The sequence below is a fragment of the Salmo salar genome, chromosome ssa10 (genome assembly GCF_905237065.1).
Source record: "Salmo salar chromosome ssa10, Ssal_v3.1, whole genome shotgun sequence".
NCBI classification, from domain to species: domain Eukaryota; kingdom Metazoa; phylum Chordata; class Actinopteri; order Salmoniformes; family Salmonidae; genus Salmo; species Salmo salar.
In genome coordinates this window covers 49,754,755-49,775,926 of record NC_059451.1, presented here as the reverse complement: position 1 = coordinate 49,775,926, position 21,172 = coordinate 49,754,755, and the positions used below count along the sequence as shown (strand labels likewise).

Below are 21,172 nucleotides of genomic sequence, written 5' to 3'. Positions count from 1 at the left end.
GAGGTCATGCTGAGAGGAGGAGGGGGGGGGGGGGGTTACGGTGGCAGGGGTAATGTGTGGTTGTAGTTTGTGTGTGACTGGGTTATGTATATATGGAGAAACTATGTACCAGATGTGAGCGTTTTGCTTCTCTCTGTTTCTGAGAACTCATGTGCTCCACCGCAGCGTAATGAAAATGACAAGGGCCTTGGTATGAGAGAAAGAGGGGGGTTAGAGGGAAAGAGGCAGATGAGGTAGAGAACCGTAGAGAGAGGATTGAAATTGAGAGAGAGGGGGAGAACGGTAGAGAGAGAGAGGGAGAACGGTAGAGAGAGAGAGAGGGAGAACGGTAGAGAGAGAGAGAGGGAGAATGGTAGGGAGAGAGAGGGAGGGAGAATGGTAGGGAGAGAGAGGGAGGGAGAATGGTAGGGAGAGAGAGGGAGGGAGAATGGTAGAGAGAGAGAGGGAGGGAGAATGGTAGGGAGAGAGAGGGAGGGAGAATGGTAGAGAGAGAGAGGGAGGGAGAATGGTAGAGAGAGAGAGGGAGGGAGAATGGTAGGGAGAGAGAGGGAGGGAGAATGGTAGAGAGAGAGAGGGAGGGAGAATGGTAGAGAGAGAGAGGGAGGGAGAATGGTAGGGAGAGAGAGGGAGGGAGAATGGTAGAGAGAGAGAGGGAGGGAGAATGGTAGAGAGAGAGAGGGAGGGAGAATGGTAGGGAGAGAGAGGGAGGGAGAATGGTAGGGAGAGAGAGGGAGGGAGAATGGTAGAGAGAGAGAGGGAGGGAGAATGGTAGAGAGAGAGAGGGAGGGAGAATGGTAGAGAGAGAGAGGGAGGGAGAATGGTAGGGAGAGAGAGGGAGGGAGAATGGTAGGGAGAGAGAGGGAGGGAGAATGGTAGAGAGAGAGAGGGAGGGAGAATGGTAGAGAGAGAGAGGGAGGGAGAATGGTAGGGAGAGAGAGGGAGGGAGAATGGTAGGGAGAGAGAGGGAGGGAGAATGGTAGAGAGAGAGAGGGAGGGAGAATGGTAGAGAGAGAGAGGGAGGGAGAATGGTAGGGAGAGAGAGGGAGGGAGAATGGTAGAGAGAGAGGGAGGGAGAATGGTAGAGAGAGAGAGGGAGGGAGAATGGTAGAGAGAGAGAGGGAGGGAGAACGGTAGAGAGAGAGAGGGAGGGAGAATGGTAGGGAGAGAGAGGGAGGGAGAACGGTAGAGAGAGAGAGGGAGGGAGAATGGTAGGGAGAGAGAGCGAGGGAGAATGGTAGGGAGAGAGAGGGAGGGAGAATGGTAGAGAGAGAGAGGGAGGGAGAATGGTAGAGAGAGAGAGGGAGGGAGAATGGTAGAGAGAGAGGGAGGGAGAATGGTAGAGAGAGAGGGAGGGAGAATGGTAGAGAGAGAGGGAGGGAGAATGGTAGAGAGAGAGAGCGAGGGAGAATGGTAGAGAGAGAGAGGGAGGGAGAATGGTAGAGAGAGAGAGGGAGGGAGAATGGTAGGGAGAGAGAGGGAGGGAGAATGGTAGGGAGAGAGAGGGAGGGAGAATGGTAGAGAGAGAGAGGGAGGGAGAATGGTAGAGAGAGAGAGGGAGGGAGAATGGTAGAGAGAGAGAGGGAGGGAGAACGGTAGAGAGAGAGAGGGAGGGAGAATGGTAGAGAGAGGGGGGAGGGAGAACGGTAGAGAGAGGGGGGAGGTAGAGAGAGGGGGGAGGGAGAACGGTAGAGAGAGAGGGAGGGAGAACGGTAGAGGGAGGGAGAACGGTAGAGAGAGGGAGAACGGTAGAGAGGGGGGGGAGGTAGAGAGAGGGGGGGAGGGAGAACGGTAGAGAGAGGGGGGGAGGGAGAACGGTAGAGAGGGAGGGAGAACGGTAGAGAGGGAGGGAGAACGGTAGAGAGAGGGGGGGAGGGAGAACGGTAGAGAGGGAGGGAGAACGGTAGAGAGAGGGGGGGAGGGAGAACGGTAGAGAGGGAGGGAGAACGGTAGAGTGGGAGGGAGAACGGTAGAGAGAGGAAGAGGCAGAGAGAGAGGGAGGGAAACAGGGAACGAGAGAGGAACGAGGGAAACAGCAGAGTGAGGGGAAGAGAGGGAAGAGAAAGAGAGGGAACAAGCGCGAGGTCTGCATCATATTAACTAGGTGTGTGTGTGTGTGTGTGTGTGTGTGTGTGTGTGTGTGTGTGTGTGTGTGTGCAGTGCTTTAAGAAGCAGCAGAGTTTGTGTACACTGACTGTACAAAATCCTGATATATTGAGTTGCACCCTCAGAACAGCCTCATTTCGTCAGGTCATGGACTCTACAAGGTGTTGAAAGCGTTCCACAGGGATGCTGGGCCATGTTGACTCCAATGCTTCCCACAGTTGTCAAGTTGGCTGGATGTCCTTTGGGTGATGGACCATTTATGATACACATGGGAAACTGCAGCATTGCAGTTCTTGACACAAACCGGTGTACCTGGCACCTACTACCATATCCATTTCAAAGGCACTTCATTATTTTGTCTTGCCCATTCACCCTCTGAATGGCACACATGTACAATCCATGTCTCAATTGTCTCAAGGCTTAAAAAACCCTCGTGAACCTGGGCACAGTTATTTGAATATTCGAATATCCGAAAGGACTTTAGTATTTGATTACTTGCTAGAATATTGATTTTTGAGCAAAACAAATATAGGCTTATTTTGATTAAAAAGCTTTGTCTAAAATTGAATAGAATTTTCTATGTGACAAGGTTAGACCATGACAGTTGAAATAAAACAACAGTTTTATAACAGTTTTTATTAGTCCACCTCACTGTTATTGTCAGTTGATCCAAGCAGCAGTACTGGCAGAGTGTGGAGCAAGTGAAGTGGGACATTTCTTTTTCTCCTCAATTTTCAACTTGTTTCATTGCTGCAACTCCCCAACGGGCTCGGGTCATGTGTCCTCTGAAACATGACCCGCTAAACCCGGAAGCCAGCCGCACCAATGTGTTGGAGGAAACACCGTTCACATAACGACCGAGGTCAGCCTGCAGGCGCCCGACCCGCCACAAGGAAAAGTTTCAGCACGATGAGCCAGGTAAAGCCCCCCCCAGCGAAACCCTCCTCTAACCCGGACGACGCTCGGCCAATTGTGCCTATGGGACTCCCAATCACAGCCGGTTGTGATACAGCCCGGGATCGAAGCCGGGTCTGTAGTGACACCTCTAACACTGCGATGCAGTGCCTTAGAGCGCTGTGCCACTCGGCATGCCACAGTGGGAAATTTCTAATCAATGAAAAATGGTATTAAAATGAAGTTGTCTAAATGAGAAGGAATGATCAACCATCAGTGATCAACCATCAGTATGAATGGAGTTGTTGTAGACAAGGACACACAAAACACAAAAATTGTCTCAATTAGCCTAACTTAAAAATAAAAATAAATTCTACTGTATTATTGACTGTATGTTTGTTTTACTCCATGTCGCCAGGTCGCAATTGTAAATGAGAACTTGTTCTCAACTAGCCTACCTGGTTAAATAAAGGTGAAAGAAAAGAAAAGAAAAATACACACATACTGGGGAGGGGAATTTGAAATGATTTTACTATTCGAAAAATATCATGATTTCTTTGGAGATATCAGGATAGTCGAAATACATGTGTTTTAAAGAGGAAAAAATTAACAAAAATCAATGGCAACTTGCTCGTGTGACTCAGATGAGGCGGTGCACTCTGCTTGTTGTTTCAGCACAGGCGGTGCACTCTGCTTGTTGTTTCAGCACAGGCGGTGCACTCTGCTTGTTGTTTCAGCACAGGCGGTGCACTCTGCTTGTTGTTTCAGCACAGGCGGTGCACTCTGCTTGTAATTTCAGCACAGGCGGTGCACCCTGCTTGTTGTTTCAGCACAGGCGGTGCACCCTGCTTGTTGTTTCAGCACAGGCGGTGCACCCTGCTTGTTGTTTCAGCACAGGCGGTGCACTCTGCTTGTTGTTTCAGCACAGGCGGTGCACTCTGCTTGTTGTTTCAGCACAGGCGGTGCACCCTGCTTGTTGTTTCAGCACAGGCGGTGCACCCTGCTTGTTGTTTCAGCACAGGCGGTGCACGCTGCTTGTTGTTTCAGCACAGGCGGTGGGGCAGGGGCGTGAGAGGAGCAGGGACCGGTGTGTCCGACACAGAGGATAAGAGAGAAAGTAGACAAACTTGTTGATGTGATAGTTTAACTATCATCTCATCTGGTAATGTCTGTCTTGACTGCATCACATCTATAAAAGAAGCTAGCTAGCTACACTAGCCAGCTAAGTTAGTTATCCAGCTAGCTAGCTACACTAGCCAGCTAAGTTAGTTAGCCAGCTAGCTAGCTACACTAGCCAGCTAAGTTAGTTAGCCAGCTAGCTAGCTACACTAGCTAGTTAAGTTCGTTTTTTAAATTTGATTTCACCTTTATTTAACTTGGTACGTCAATTAAGAACCAATTCTTATTTTACAATGATGGCCTACCCCAGCCAAACCCTTCCCTAACCCGGATGACGCTGTGCCAATTGTGCGTCGCCCTATGGGACTCCCAATCATGTGTGTTATCTGACGGTGTGTGTGTGTGTGTGTGTGCGTGTGTGTGTGCAGCACTTTAAGAAGCAGCGGAGGTTGATTCCAGAGAGGACCGTGTGGAAGTACTTTGTCCAGCTGTGCAGTGCGCTGGAACACATGCACTCCCGACGGGTCATGCACAGAGGTACTATACGCGCACACACACACACACACACACACACACACACACACACACACACACACACACACGCACACACGCACACACACACACAGGCTTTTGAACTGTGTGCCCTGTCCTCTACAGATATCAAGCCAGCTAATGTGTTCATAACTGCCACAGGAGTGGTGAAGCTGGGAGATCTGGGACTGGGAAGGTTCTTCAGCTCCAAAACCACCGCTGCCCATTCTCTAGGTAACACACACAAAGATTAGCTGGTGATGCCCTGAACCATGTGTGTTATAAATCTGGGGGTTGAGGCCTTCTAAAGGCAACTGTGGGGCCGTTGCCTCTTCATTGGCCAGTTAGTCTCTTCCTGTTGCCTTGACCCCTGACCTGTTGTCTGGGCGGAACATGTCTGGAACACGCCTTGCCACCGCTGCCTGACACACGGCTCTGACTGCTGTAAAAAACGGTGGCTGACACTATGGTTGTGTTGTGGTGGGAGTTGTGTCAAAAATGCTCAATTTACATGTTCTCCAAAACTTGCCCAAGACAGGATGTTTTCAAATAAACAGTAAAGAAAATGATGATTTTTACTTAATTGTAAACAACAGGATTGAGAGAGTGCGTCACTGAGACTAACTGTGTTAATCTTACATTTGAAAAACAGAAAGGCAGTATTACGCTATGTAAACAGTATGATGACTAGATATGGACAGGAGCCTTAAAGTTGGGACCACAGCGCCCCCTTAAGGTCTTCTGTGAGTAGGCTGCTCCTTCAGCCCCATGGCCAGGGTGAGTGAGGAGAGAGAGAGAGTGAATAAGAGAGAAGGGAGGGGAGAGGAGAATAGAGGGGAGGGAGGAAAGTTTCTCCATAAAGGGTTAATCTCCCTCACGGGCATGGAGACCCAGGATCATCAATTCCCAAAAGCCTCCTTGGCTTTCATTCTCCTCTTTCTCTCCTGCTGTGTCCTCCTCTCTGTACCCTCTCTCTCTCTCTCTCTCTCTCTCTCTCTCTCTCTCTCTCTCTCTCTCTCTCTCTCTCTCTCCTGCTGTGTCCTCCTCTCTGTACCCCTCTCTCTCTCTCCTGCTGTGTATTTCTTCATACCCCCCCCTCTCTCCTGCTGTCTTTCTCTTCATACCCCCCTCTCTCTCTCCTGCTGTGTCCTACTCTCCATACCCCTCTCTCTCTCCTGCTGTCTTTCTCTCCATACCCCCTCTCTTTTTCTCTTCCCATCTTCCTCTCTCTAGCTGCCTCACTGTCTATCCAACTGTCTTTCTCAAACTTTCTCTCCTTTGCTCTCTCTCTCCCTTCATTTTCAACTCCATCATGTATTTCTCACCCTCCCTCCTTTTCCTCTTTCTCTCCTCTATACCGACTTATTTTCCCGCCCTCTTTCTCCCTCCTCTTCCCTTTACCCCTTCATCTCTCATTCCCCCTCTCCTCTCCCTCCCTCCCTCTTTCTGTCCTTCTCTCCCCATGTCTCTCTCTGCATGAGGGGCGGTGAAATGTGTGTGTTTGTGTCTGAAAGTTTGGGGATTTAATGAGTCCAACCAGCCTAGTAGAGGAGAGAGAGGTGCTGGCTAGAGACCAGTAGAGGAGGGAGGTGCTGGCTAGAGACCAGTAGAGGAGGGAGGTGCTGGCTAGAGACCAGAAGAGGAGGGAGGTGCTGGCTAGAGACCAGTAGAGGAGAGAGGTGCTGGCTAGAGACCAGTAGAGGAGGGAGGTGCTGGCTAGAGACCAGTAGAGGAGAGAGGTGCTGGCTAGAGACCAGTAGAGGAGGGAGGTGCTGGCTAGAGACCAGTAGAGGAGAGAGAGGTGCTGGCTAGAGACCAGTAGAGGAGAGAGAGGTGCTGGCTAGAGACCAGTAGAGGAGAGAGAGGTGCTGGCTAGAGACCAGTAGAGGAGAGAGGTGCTGGCTAGAGACCAGTAGAGGAGAGAGAGGTGCTGGCTAGAGACCAGTAGAGGAGAGAGGTGCTGGCTAGAGACCAGTAGAGGAGGGAGGTGCTGGCTAGAGACCAGTAAAGGAGAGAGAGGTGCTGGCTAGAGACCAGGAGAGGAACCGGATGATTCCATTCATACATTTTTACCATGACTATATTATCTTCTCTTCCCCTAGAATGCAGCTCAGTTGTCTTAACCAACTGTAATAATGGAAATCAATCCCAACATGACTTCTAGTTGATCTGCATGAATACATCTGTGTGTTTTAATTGTAAATGAATGAATGCTGAGGCAGGCAGACAGGCGCTGTTACTTTATCCTCTATACATCTATTAGCATAAGAGAGGCTGATGCTCTTTAATCAGCTGGTAATGGATGTTAAAGGAACACCGTTCAAACTGCACCAGGAGACCTCCCTAGAAACACACACACACACACACACACACACACACACACACACACACACACACACACACACACACACACATCGCCGAGCCTGATAACCAATTAAAAACTCGCAAGCCAGCTCTCTCCCTCTCTCTCTGACCTCGCCTCTCCCTCTCTCTCTCTGACCTCGCCTCTCTCTCTGACCTCGCCTCTCTCTCTGACCTCGCCTCTCTCTCTGACCTCGCCTCTCACTCTGACCCCGCCTCAATCTGACCCCGCCTCTCTCTCCCGCCTCTCTCTCTGACCCCGCCTCTCTCTCCCTCTCTCTCTGACCCCGCCTCTCTCTCTGACCCCGCCTCTCTCTTCCTCTCTCTCTCTGACCCCGCCTCTCTCTTCCTCTCTCTTTCTGACCCCGCCCCTCTCTCTGACCCCGCCCCTCTCTCTGACCTCTCCCGCCTCTCTCTCCCGCCTTTCTCTGACCCCGCCTCTCTCTCTGACCCCGCCTCTCTCTCTGACCCCGCCTCTCTCTCTGACCCCGCCTCTCTCTCTGACCCCACCCCTCTCTCTGACCCGGCCCCTATCTCTGACCTCCCCGCCTCTCTCTCTGACTCCGCCTCTCTCTCTGACCCCGCCACTCTCTCTGACCCCGCCTCTCTCTCTCTGACCCCGCCTCTCTCTTCCTCTCTCTCTCTGACCCCGCCTCTCTCTTCCTCTCTCTCTCTGACCCCGCCCCGCTCTCTGACCCCGCCCAGCTCTCTGACCCCGCCCCTCACTCTGACCCCGCCCTCTCTCTGACTCCGCCTCTCTCCCTCTCTCTCTGACCCCGCCCCTCTCTCTCTGACCCCGCCTCTCTCTCCCTCTCTCTCTGACCTCGCCTCTCTCTCTGACCCCGCCTCTCTCTCCCTCTCTCTCTCTCTGACCCCGCCCCTCTCTCTCTGACCCCGCCTCTCTCTGATCCCGCCTCCCTCTCTCTCTGATCCCGCCTCCCTCTCTCTCTGACCCCGCCTCCCTCTCTCTCTGACCCCGCCGCTACCTCTCTGACCCCGCCTTTCTCTCTCTCTGACCCCGCCTCTCTCTCTAACCCTGCCTCTCTCCCTCTCTTTCTGACCCCGCCTCTTTCCCTCTCTCTGACCCCGCCTCCTTTCTGACCCCGCCCCTCACTCTGACCCCGCCCCTCTCTCTGACTCCGCCTCTATCCCTCTCTCTCTGACCCCGCCCCTCTCTCTCTGACCCCGCCTCTCTCTCCCTCTCTCTCTGACCTCGCCTCTCTCTCTGACCCCGCCTCTCTCTCCCTCTCTCTCTCTCTGACCCCGCCCCTCTCTCTCTGACCCCGCCTCTCTCTGATCCCGCCTCCCTCTCTCTCTGATCCCGCCTCCCTCTCTCTCTGATCCCGCCTCCCTCTCTCTCTGACCCCGCCGCTACCTCTCTGACCCCGCCTTTCTCTCTCTGACCCCGCCTCTCTCTCTAACCCTGCCTCTCTCCCTCTCTTTCTGACCCCGCCTCTTTCCCTCTCTCTAACCCCGCCCCTCTCTGACCCCGCCTCTCTTTCTGACCCCGCCCCTCTCTCTCTGACCTCTTCCTCTCTCTCTGACCCCGCCTCTCTCTCTGACCCCGCCTCTCTCTCCCTCTCTCTCTGACCCCGCCTCTCTCTCCCTCTCTCTGACCACGCCTCTCTCTCCCTCTCTGTCTGACCCCGCCTCTCTCTCCCTCTCTCTGACCACGCCTCTCTCTGACTCCGCCTCTCTCTCCCTCTCTCTGACCCCGCCCCTCTCTCTCTGACCCCGCCTCTCTCTTCCTCTCTCTCTGACCCCGCCTCTCTCTCTGACCCCGCCTCTCTCTCCCTCTCTCTCTGACCCTGCCTCTCTCTCCCTCTCTCTGACCCCGCCTCTCTCTCCCTCTCTCTCTGACCTCGCCTCTCTCTCTGACCCCGCCTCTCTCTCTGACCCCGCCTCTCTCTCCCTCTCTCTCTGACCCCGCCTCTCTCTCTGACCTCGCCTCTCTCTCTGACCCCGCCTCTCTCTCCCTCTCTCTCTCTCTGACCTCGCCTCTCTCTCTGACCCCGCCTCTCTCTCCCTCTCTCTCTCTCTGACCCCGCCCCTCTCTCTCTGACCCGCCTCTCTCTGACCCGCCTCCCCTCTCTCTGATCCCGCCTTCCTCTCTCTGACCCCGCCTCTCTCTCTGACCTCGCCTCCCTCTCTCTCTGACCCCGCCGCTCTCTCTCTGACCCCGCCTTTCTCTCTCTGACCCCGCCTCTTTCCCTCTCTCTCTGACCCCGCCCCTCTCTGACCCCGCCTCTCTTTCTGACCCCGCCCCTCTCTCTCTGACCCCGCCTCTCTCTCCCTCTTTCTCTGACCCCGCCTCTCGCTCCCTCTCTCTCTGACCACGCCTCTCTTTCCCTCTCTCTCTGACCCCGCCTCTCTCTCCCTCTCTCTGACCCCGCCTCTCTCTCCCTCTCTCTCTCTCTGACCCCGCCCCTCTCTCTCTGACCCCGCCTCTCTCTGATCCCGCCTCCCCTCTCTCTGATCCCGCCTTCCTCTCTCTGACCCCGCCTTTCTCTCTCTGACCCCGCCTCTTTCCCTCTCTCTCTGACCCCGCCCCTCTCTGACCTCGCCTCCCTCTCTCTCTGACCCCGCCGCTCTCTCTCTGACCCCGCCTTTCTCTCTCTGACCCCGCCTCTTTCCCTCTCTCTCTGACCCCGCCCCTCTCTGACCCCGCCTCTCTTTCTGACCCCGCCCCTCTCTCTCTGACCCCGCCTCTCTCTCCCTCTTTCTCTGACCCCGCCTCTCGCTCCCTCTCTCTCTGACCACGCCTCTCTTTCCCTCTCTCTCTGACCCCGCCTCTCTTTCCCTCTCTCTGACCACGCCTCTCTCTCCCTCTCTGTCTGACCCCGCCTCTCTCTCCCTCTCTCTGACCACGCCTCTCTCTGACCCCGCCTCTCTCTCCCTCTCTTTCTGACCCCGCCTCTCTCTCTGACTTCGCCTCTCTCTCTGACCCCGCCTCTCTCTCCCTCTCTCTCTCTCTCTGACCCCGCCCCTCTCTCTCTGACCCCGCCTCTCTCTGATCCCGCCTCCCTCTCTCTCTGACCCCGCCTCCCTCTCTCTCTGACCCCGTCGCTCTCTCTCTGACCCCGCCTTTCTCTCTCTGACCCCGCCTCTCTCTCTGACCCTGCCTCTCTCTCCCTCTCTCTCTGACCCCGCCTCTTTCCCTCTCTCTCTGACCCCGCCCCTCTCTGACCCCGCCTCTCTTTCTGACCCCGCCCCTCTCTCTCTGACCCCGCCTCTCTCTCCCTCTTTCTTTGACCCCGCCTCTCGCTTCCTCTCTCTCTGACCCCGCCTCTCTCTCCCTCTCTCTCTGACCCCGCCTCTCTCTCCCTCTCTCTGACCACGCCTCTCTCTCCCTCTCTGTCTGACCCCGCCTCTCTCTCCCTCTCTCTGACCACGCCTCTCTCTGACCCCGCCTCTCTCTCCCTCTCTCTGACCCCGCCCTTCGCTTCCTCTCTCTCTGACCCCGCCTCTCTCTCCCTCTCTTTCTGACCCCGCCTCTCTCTCTGACCTCGCCTCTCTCTCCCTCTCTCTCTCTGACCTCGCCTCTCTCTCCCTCTCTCTCTGACCCCGCCTCTCTCTCCCTCTCTCTCTGTCTCTGACCCCACCTTTCTCTCCCTCTCTCTCCATCTCTGACCCCGCCTCTCTCTCCCTCTCTCTCTCTCTCTCTCTCTCTCTCTCTCTCTGACCCCGCCTCTCTCTCCCTCTCTCTCTCTCTCTCTCTCTCTCTCTCTCTCTCTCTCTCTCTCTCTCTCTCTGACCCCGCCTCTCTCTCCCTCTCTCTCTCTGACCTCGCCTCTCTCTCCCTCTCTCTCTGACCCCGCCTCTCTCTCTGATCCCGCCTTCCTCTCTCTGACCCCGCCTCCCTCTCTCTCTGACCCCGCCGCTCTCTCTCTGACCCCGCCTTTCTCTCTCTGACCCCGCCTCTCTCTCTGACCCTGCCTCTCTCTCCCTCTCTCTCTGACCCCGCCTCTTTCCCTCTCTCTCTGACCCCGCCCCTCTCTGACCCCGCCTCTCTTTCTGACCCCGCCCCTCTCTCTCTGACCCCGCCTCTCTCTCCCTCTCTTTCTGATCCCGCCTCCCTCTCTCTCTGATCCCGCCTTCCTCTCTCTGACCCCGCCTCCCTCTCTCTCTGACCCCGCCGCTCTCTCTCTGACCCCGCCTTTCTCTCTCTGACCCCGCCTCTCTCTCTGACCCTGCCTCTCTCTCCCTCTCTCTCTGACCCCGCCTCTTTCCCTCTCTCTCTGACCCCGCCCCTCTCTGACCCCGCCTCTCTTTCTGACCCCGCCCCTCTCTCTCTGACCCCGCCTCTCTCTCCCTCTTTCTCTGACCCCGCCTCTCGCTTCCTCTCTCTCTGACCACGCCTCTCTCTCCCTCTCTCTCTGACCCCGCCTCTCTCTCCCTCTCTCTGACCACGCCTCTCTCTCCCTCTCTGTCTGACCCCGCCTCTCTCTCCCTCTCTCTGACCACGCCTCTCTCTGACCCCGCCTCTCTCTCCCTCTCTCTAACCCCGCCCTTCGCTTCCTCTCTCTCTGACCCTGCCTCTCTCTCCCTCTCTCTGACCCCGCCTCTCTCTCCCTCTCTCTCTGTCTCTGACCCCACCTCTCTCTCCCTGTCTCTCCACCTCTGACCCCGCCTCTCTCTCCTCTCTCTCTCTCTCTCTCTCTCTCTCTCTCTCTCTCTCTCTCTCTGACCGCGCCTCTCTCTCCCTCTCTCTTTCTCTCTCTCTCTGACCCCGCGTCTCTCTCCCTCTATCTCTCTCTCTGACCGCGCCTCTCTCTCCCTCTCTCTCTCTCTCTCTGACCCCGCCTCTCTCCCTCTCTCTCTCTCTCTCTCTCTGACCCCGCCTCTCTCGCTCTCTCTCTCTCTCTTTGACCCCGCCTCTCTCTCTCTCTTTGACCCCGCCTCTCTCTCCCTCTCTCTCTCTGACCTCGCCTCTCTCTCTCTCTCTCTCTCTCTCTCTCTCTCTCTCTCTCTCTCTCTCTGACCTCGCCTCTCTCTCTCTGACCTCGCCTCTCTCTCCCTCTCTTTCTGACCCCGCCTCTCTCTCCCTCTCTCTCTGACCTCGCCTCTCTCTCTGACCCCGCCGCTCTCTCCCTCTCTCTCTCTCTGACCCCGCCTTTCTCTCTCTGACCCCGCCTCTCTCTCTAACCCTGCCTCTCTCTCCCTCTCTTTCTGACCCCGCCTCTTTCCCTCTCTCTGACCCCGCCCCTCTCTGACCCCGCCTCTCTTTCTGACCCCGCCCCTCTCTCTCTGACCCCGCCTCTCTCTCCCTCTCTCTCTGACCCCGCCTCTCTCTCTGACCCCGCCTCTCTCTTCCTCTCTCTCTCTGACCCCGCCCCGCTCTCTCTTTCGCTCTCTGACCCCGCCTCTTTCTCTCTCTGACCCTGCCTCTTTCTCTCTCTGACCCCGCCGCTTTCTCTCTCTGACCCCGCCTCTTCCTCTCTCTCTGACCCCGCCTCTCTCTCCTTCTCTCTGACCCCGCCTCTCTCTCCTTCTCTCTGGCCCCGCCTCTCTCTCTCCTTCTCTCTGGCCCCGCCTCTCTCCCTCTCTCTCTGGCCCCGCCTCTCTCTCCCTCTCTTTTTGACTCTGCCTCTCTCTCTGACCCCGCCTCTCTCTCCCTCTCTTTTTGACTCTGCCTCTCTCTCTGACCCCGCCTCTCTCTCCCTCTCTCTCTGACCCCGCCTCTCTCTCCCTCTCTCTCTGACCTCGCCTCTCTCTCCCTCTCTTTCTGACTCTGCCTCTCTTTCTGACCCCGCTTCTCTCTCCCTCTCTCTCTGACCCCGCCTCTCTCTCCCTCTCTCGGAACCCCCCCTCTCTCTCTGACCTTGCCTCTCTCCCAATCACCCCCTCTCTTTCTCAGCTCACTTTCTCCATCTCATTCACTCCCAGTCTCTTTCTCTCTCTCTCTAGTTGATGGTGGAAGTGAAGGATTATTTTTTGAATTGGAGGGCACACTTTATTATGCAGACCTGACATTTAGAGATAAAGAAATGTTTTCACATCCCAATTAAAAAAACATCCCCCAATAAAAAGGGCACTTTTATTTCTGCACAGATACATTGTAAACTATAGTATTCCACGTCATGGGTTTATTCAAACTAATTCATATCTAGTTTGTATTATTAGTTAGACATGTTCACAGCTAAAAGCTGAGTCGTAGTTGATGAAAAAAATATAATATAAAAGTTCAAGAAGAAGACAAAAATATGAAGAGTGAAGTTTAGTCGCCAGCTTCGGATGGTGCCTGCTCTGGGCGAAGGTCTCACCTGCTCTGGGCGAAGGTCTCACCTGCTCTGGGCGAAGGTTTCACCTGCTCTGGGCGAAGGTCTCACCTGCTCTCGGCAAAGGTCTCACCTGCTCTCGGCAAAGGTCTCACCTGCTCTCGGCAAAGGTCTCACCTGCTCTCGGGCAAAGGTCTCACCTGCTCTCGGGCAAAGGTCTCACCTGCTCTCTGCTCTGGGCGAAGGTCTCACCTGCTCTCTGCTCTGGGCGAGGGTCTCACCTGCTCTCTGCTCTGGGCGAGGGTCTCACTTGCTCTCTGCTCTGGGCGAGGGTCTCACCTGCTCTCTGCTCTGGGCAAGGGTCTCACCTGCTCTCTGCTCTGGGCGAGGGTCTCACCTGCTCTCTGCTCTGGGCGAGGGTCTCACCTGCTCTCTGCTCTGGGCGAGGGTCTCACCTGCTCTCTGCTCTGGGCGAGGGTCTCACCTGCTCTCTGCTCTGGGCAAGGGTCTCACCTGCTCTCAGCGAAGGTCTCACCTGCTCTCTGCTCTGGGCAAGGGTCTCACCTGCTCTCTGCTCTGGGCAAGGGTCTCACCTGCTCTCTGCTCTGGGCGAAGGTCTCACATGCTCTCTGCTCTGGGCAAGGGTCTCACCTGCTCTCTGCTCTGGGCAAGGGTCTCACCTGCTCTCTGCTCTGGGCAAGGGTCTCACCTGCTCTCTGCTCTGGGCAAGGGTCTCACCTGCTCTCTGCTCTGGGCAAGGGTCTCACCTGCTCTCTGCTCTGGGCGAAGGTCTCACCTGCTCTCGGCGAAGGTCTCACCTGCTCTCGGCGAAGGTCTCACCTGCTCTCGGCGAAGGACTCACCTGCTCTCTGCGAGGGTCTCACCTGCTCTCTGCGAGGGTCTCACCTGCTCTCTGCGAGGGTCTCACCTGCTCTCTGCGAGGGTCTCACCTGCTCTCTGCGAGGGTCTCACCTGCTCTCTGCTCTGGGCAAGGGTCTCACCTGCTCTCTGCTCTGGGCAAGGGTCTCACCTGCTCTCTGCTCTGGGCAAGGGTCTCACCTGCTCTCTGCTCTGGGCGAAGGTCTCACCTGCTCTCTGCTCTGGGCGAAGGTCTCACCTGCTCTCTGCTCTTGGCAAGGGTCTCACCTTCTCTTGGCAAGGGTCTCACCTGCTCTGGGCGAAGGTCTCACCTGCTCTCTGCTCTGGGCGAAGGTCTCACCTGCTCTCTGCTCTGGGCAAGGGTCTCACCTGCTCTCTGCTCTGGGCAAGGGTCTCACCTGCTCTCTGTTCTGGGCAAGGGTCTCACCTGCTCTCTGCTCTGGTCAAGGGTCTCACCTGCTCTCTGCTCTGGGCGAAGGTCTCACCTGCTCTCGGCGAAGGTCTCACCTGCTCTCGGCGAAGGTCTCACCTGCTCTCGGCGAAGGTCTCACCTGCTCTCAGCGAAGGTCTCACCTGCTCTCGGCGAAGGTCTCACCTGCTCTCGGCGAAGGTCTCACCTGCTCTCAGCGAAGGTCTCACCTGCTCTCGGCGAAGGTCTCACCTGCTCTCAGCGAAGGTCTCACCTGCTCTCAGCGAAGGTCTCACCTGCTCTCAGCAAAGGTCTCACCTGCTCTCTGCTCTGGGCGAAGGTCTCACCTGCTCTGGGCGAAGGTCTCACCTGCTCTCTGCTCTGGGCAAGGGTCTCACCTGCTCTTTGCTCTGGGCAAGGGTCTCACCTGCTCTCTGCTCTGGGCAAGGGTCTCACCTGCTCTCTGCTCTGGGCGAAGGTCTCACCTGCTCTGGGCGAAGGTCTCACCTGCTCTGGGCGAAGGTCTCACCTGCTCTCTGCTCTGGGCGAAGGTCTATTGTACTGTCTGACTGCGGGGTCTGTACCGGGCCAGCCAGCACGGTATTGGGATTCTAGAATTCCACAGCCAGAGTGTAGAATATCTGTTGGACACCTGTTTCTAATCATGATGAGGGATGGTAATGACAGCTGAACTGGAGGTGTGATGTAGTGGATGAGGGATGGTAATGAGAGCTGAACTGGAGGTGTGATGTAGTGGATGAGGGATGGTAATGAGAGCTGAACTGGAGGTGTGATGTAGTGAATGAGGGATGATAATGAGAGCTGAACTGGAGGTGTGATGTAGTGGATGAGGGATGGTAATGAGAGCTGAACTGGAGGTGTGATGTAGTGGATGAGGGATGATAATGACAGCCGAACTGGAGGTGTGATGTAGTGGACTTGTAGTTTGTGTGTGATGTCTGTCTCTCTCAGGTTGTGTGTGTTGGGACATATGTGGTGTGCTGGAACGGCTAGGTTAGTGGTGGAACAGGCTAACGGCTGTCTCTCTCTCGCTATCTCTCTCTCTTACTTTCTCTCAATTCAATTCAATTTCAATTTAAGGGCTTTATATGCATGGGAAACATATGTTAACATTGACAAATCAAGTGAAGTAGATAATAAACAAAAGTGAAATAAACAATAAAAATGGTCACTAGGGGTCTCCCGGGTGGTGCAGTGGTCTAAGGCACTGCATAGCAGTGGTCCGGGTTAGGGAGGGTTTGGCCGGAGAAAAAGGGGGTAAAAAAATAAAATGGTCACTAAACATTACACTTACAAAAGTTCTGAAAGAATAAAGACCTTTCAAACGTCATATTGTGTGTGACCTCTGTCTCTCCCTGTGTCTCTCTCTCTCTCTCTCGCTCTCTCCCTGTGTCTCTCTCTCCCTGTGTCTCTCCCTGTCTCTCTCTCCCTGTGTGTCTCTCTCTCTCTGTGTGTCTCTCTCTCCGTCTGTTCCAGTGGGCACCCCCTACTACATGTCTCCAGAAAGAATACATGAAAACGGATACAACTTCAAATCTGACATCTGGTCGCTAGGCTGCCTGCTCTACGAGGTAACGTATATGATACACATATACTGTACACACACCGACAGATTTGTGAGGTAAAGGTGGATGGGAGAGCTGCAGTGTGTTTGAAGCTAACAGAGACCTCCCAGTGACATATCCATGTGGTTCAGATCAACTGGGTGGATATGATACTGACCAGTTAGATTACTCTGTAGACGAACCACTTCCACCTTACAGATCAGACTGGAGAGAGAGAGAGAGAGAGGGGGGTGAGAAGAGAGGCATCGAGAGAGGGGTGGAAAGAGGCAGAGCGAAAGAGATGGGGGATGGGTTGAGCCAGGCAGAGAGAGAGATACGGTGAGAGGTTGGAGAGTGAGAGATGGGGGGAGAGCGAGATGGGATGGAGAGAGAAGAGAGGGAGAGGGGGGGTGGGGAGAGAAAGGCAGTGATAGCGATACGGGGAGAGGGGGAGGAGGAGGATGGGAGAGAAGATGTGGAAAGAGGAGGTGGAGGAGAAGAGAGAGAGTGGGAGAGAGGTAGAGGGGGAGAGAGTGTGAGTATGTAGCTGGCCTGTGGTGTGTTTGTGTGATATTTTCTGGCCTTTCTAAGCAAACATCACACAGACCCACTCTGCTCCCATTGATCTGAAAACACTATTCAGTGTGTGTATATATGAAGGTCTGACAGGTGTGTGCATTGGAGGTTGGATGTTGACTGTATGGATGTTGACTGTATGGATGTTGGCTGTATGGATGTTGACTGTATGGATGTTGGCTGTATGGATGTTGACTGTATGGATGTTGACTGTATGGATGTTGGCTGTATGGATGTTGGCTGTATGGATGTTGGCTGTATGGATGTTGGCTGTATGGATGTTGACTGTATGGATGTTGGCTGTATGGATGTTGACTGTATGGATGTTGGCTGTATGGATGTTGACTGTATGGATGTTGGCTGTATGGATTAGAGGTCGACCGATTATGATTTTTCAACGCCGATACCGATTATTGGAGGACCAGCAGAAGCCGATACCGATTAATCGGCCTATTATTATTTTTTATTTTTTTGTAATAATGACAATTACAACAATACTGAATGAACACTTATTTTAACTTAACATAATACATAAATAAAATCAATTTAGCCTCAAATAAATAATGAAACATGTTCATTTTGGTTTAAATAATGCAAAACAAAGTGTTGGAGAAGAAAGTAAAAGTGCAATATGTGCCATGTAAGAAAGCTAATGTTTAAGTGCCTTGCTCGGAACATGAGAACATATGAAAGCTAGTGGTTCCTTTTAACATGAGTCTTCAATATTCCCAGGTAAGAAGTTTTAGGTTGTAGTTATTATAGGAATTATAGGACTATTTCTCTCTATACGATTTGTATTTCATATACCTTTGACTATTGGATGTTCTTATAAGCACTTTAGTATTGCCAGTGTAGCAGTATAGCTTCCGTCCCTCTCCTCGCTCCTACCTGGGCTTGAACCAGGAACACATCGACAACAGCCACCCTCGAAGCAGCGTTACCCATGCAGAGGAAGGGAAACAACTACTCCAAGTGTCAGAGCGAGTGACGTTTGAAACGCTATTAGCGTGCACCCGGCTAACTAGCTAGCCATTTCACATCGGTTACACCAGCCTAATCTTGGGAGTTGATAGGCTTGAAGGGGTGGAACGTTCCAACAGGAATCTGTTCCAAAAAAACGTAAAGTAAAAGGTTGCCAACCAACAACGCATACAAAGTAGCAACGCATACAAACCTAGCTAACTAGCTGCCGAATAGGCATCAACTCACCACGTAGCTTATTCTTAATGTTTGTCCATAGGCAAACAGACATGTGAGGACAGACATTTTTTGGAATAAACGTGATGAGTGAAAAACGCAATGAAATAGACCACTCCCTACCCGGTATCTTATTCTGCCGCTATTCAACTTTGTATGCGTTGTTTTTTGGAAACCTTGTTATTTACGAAGTTTTTGGAATAGATTCCTGTTGGAACGTTCCACAAATTATACCACCCAGGCTGAAGTCATAAACAGCGCAATGCTTGAAGCACAGCGAAGGGCTGTTTGAATGAATGAGCCTGCTGGTGCCTACCACCACTCAGTCAGACTGCTCTAACAAATCATAGACTTAATTATAATATAATAAACACACAGAAATACGAGCCTTAGGTCATTAATATGGTCGAATCCGGAAACTATCATCTCGAAAACAAAACGTTTTTTCTTTCAGTGACATACGGAACCGTTCCGTATTTTATCTAACGGGTGACTAAGTCTAAATATTCCTGTTAGGCATTGATGTTTATGGTTAGGTACATTGGTGCAAGGACAGTACTTTTTTCGCAAATGCGCTTGTTAAATCATCACCCGTTTGTCGAAGTAGGCTGTGATTCAATGAGAATTAACGGGCACCGCATCGATTATATGCAACGCAGGACACGTTAGATAAACTAGTAATATCATCAACCATGTGTAGTTAACTAGTGATTATGTTAAGATTGATAGTTTTTTATAAGTCTAATGCTAGCTAGCAACTTACCTTTGCTTCTTGCTGCCCTCGCGTAACAGGTAGTCAGCCTGTTAATCCTTGTGGAGTGCAATGTAAGGCAGGTAGTTAGAGCGTTGGACTGGTAACCGAAGGTTGCAAAAACAAATCCCCCCTGAACAAGGCAGTTAACCCCCGTTTCTAGGCCGTCATTGTAAATAAGAATGTGTTCTTAATCTGACTTGCCTAGTTAAATAAAGGTGTACAAAAAGTAAATAAATCGGCAAATCGGCGGCCAAAAATACCGATTACCGATTGTTATAAAAACTTGAAATCGGCCCTAATTAATCGGCCATTCCGATTAATCAGTCGACCTCTAGTATGGATGTTGGCTGTATGGATGTTGGCTGTATGGATGTTGGCTGTATGGATGTTGTTTCCTCCAGCATCTTCACAACGTCCTTTGCTTTTGTTCTGTGATTGATTTGCACTTTTCGCATCAAAGTACGTTCATCTCTAGGAGACAGACCACGTCTCCTTTCTGAACGGTATGACGGCTGCGTGGTCCCATGGTGTTTATACTTGCATACTATTGTTTGTTCAGATGAACGTGGTACCTTCAAGCATTTGGAAATTGCTCCCAAGGATGAACCAGACTTGTGGAGGTCTACAATTATTTTTCTGAGGTCTTGGCTGATTTCTTTTGATTTTCCCATGATGTCAAGCAAAGAGGCACTGAGTTTGAAGGTGGGCCTTGAAATGCATCCACAGGTACACCTCCAATGACATCATTTTCTGAAATTTTCCAAGCTTTTTAAATGCACAGTCAATTTAGTGTATGTAAACTACTGACCCACTGGAATTGTGATACAGTGAATGAGTGAAATAATCTGAAATTAACAATTGTTGGAAATATGCACAAAGTAGATGTCCTAACCGAATTGCCAAAACTATAGTTTGTAAGCAATACATTTGTGGAGTGGTTGAAAAACGAGTTTTATTGACTCCAACCTAAGTGAATGTAAACTTCTGACTTCAACTTTATATACAGTGCCCTCCATAATTATTGGGACTGTGAAGCATTTCTTTCTTGTTTTGGCTCGATACTTCAAAAGTTTGGATTTTATCAGAAATTTTTCTGAAATGTAATTTTTTCTCTCAAATTTTGTGCACAAATTTGTTTACATCCCTGTTGGTGAGCATTTCTCCTTTGCCACTCCTAACTGCAGTCAGGTCAAGATCCTGGTGAGGACGACGAGCACCCAGATTATGTTCCCGGAGATGGTTTCTGACAGTTTGTGCAGATATTGTTTGGTTGTACAAACCTTCAGTTTCATCAGCTGTCCGGGTGGCTGGTCTCAAACGAACACGCAGGTGAAGAAGACGGATGTGGAGGTCCTGGGCTGGCGTGGTTACACGTGGTCTGCGGTTGTGAGGCCGGTTGGACGTACTGCCAAATTCTCTAAAATAACATTGGAGGCGGCTTATGGTAGAGAAATTCACATTTAATTATCTGGCAACAGCTCTGGTGGATATTCCTGCTTGATATGCATATCAAGAAGCTGATTAACCTGTCTGGGCAAGAAACGTCCCACCCTAGTCAACAGCCAGTGGAATCGTGTCGCGCGAAATACAAAACCTCATAAATGCTATAACTTCAATTTCTCAAACATATGACTATTTTACACCATTTTATAGATACACCTCTCCTGAATCGAACCACGTTGTCCGATTTCAAAAAGGCTTTACAGCAAAAACAAAACATTAGATTTTGTCAGGAGAGTACCCTGCCAAAAAACATCACACTGCCATTTTCAAAGCAACTAGATGCATCACAAAAACCCAAAACACAGCTAAATGCAGCACTAACCTTTGACAATCTTCATCAGATGACACTCCTAGGACATCATGTTACACAATACATGCATTTTTTGTTAGATAAAGTTCATATTTATATATAAAAACAGCATTTTACATCGGCGCGTGACGTTCAGAAAATATTTACCCTCAAATGCTTTCGGTGGATCAGCGCTACAATTTACAAAATTACTATTCGAAAACATTGTTAAAATGTAATATTGTCATTCAAAGAATTATAGATTAACATCTCGTGAATGCAACCGCATTGCCAGATTTAAAAATAACTTTACTGGGAAATCACACTTTGCAATAAACGGCGTGGTATGCTCAGAAAAATAGGCTAGGCGATACATGTTAGCGCCATCTTGGAACCATCTAAAATCAAAAATACTATCGTAAATATTCCCTTACCTTTGATTATCTTCATCAGAAGGCACTTCCAGGAATCCCAGGTCCACAACAAATGTAGTTTTGTTCGAAAAAGTTAATAATTTATGTCCCAATAGTAACTTCTTGTTAGCGCGTTCCGAAGGCTACTCATAATGTACTGAAGCGCGCGGGACTTGTCGTCACAAATGTGCAAAAAATATATATTTACGTTCGTTCAAACATGTCAAACGTTGTATAACATAAATCTTTAGGGCCTTTTTCAACCAGAGCTTCAATAATATTCAAGGCGGACGATTGCATTGTCTTACTAAACATTTCGAAAGGGGAGGGTAGCCATGGGCGCTCGCGTCATAGTAGTAAA

General features: G+C 52.0%; 1 protein-coding gene across 3 annotated transcripts in view; it reads left to right on the top strand.

The window, feature by feature from the left end:
* LOC106560547 (serine/threonine-protein kinase Nek7) overlaps positions 1-21,172 on the top strand; it is a 133,854-nt gene that overhangs the window by 92,801 nt on the left and 19,881 nt on the right. For all 3 annotated transcript variants that reach the window (XM_045687893.1, XM_045687892.1, XM_045687894.1), the window contains 3 exons: positions 4,545-4,653; positions 4,774-4,881; positions 16,012-16,106. In XM_045687893.1, coding sequence (XP_045543849.1) covers positions 4,545-4,653; positions 4,774-4,881; positions 16,012-16,106 — 312 coding nt within the window. The remainder of the gene's footprint in view (positions 1-4,544; positions 4,654-4,773; positions 4,882-16,011; positions 16,107-21,172) is intronic.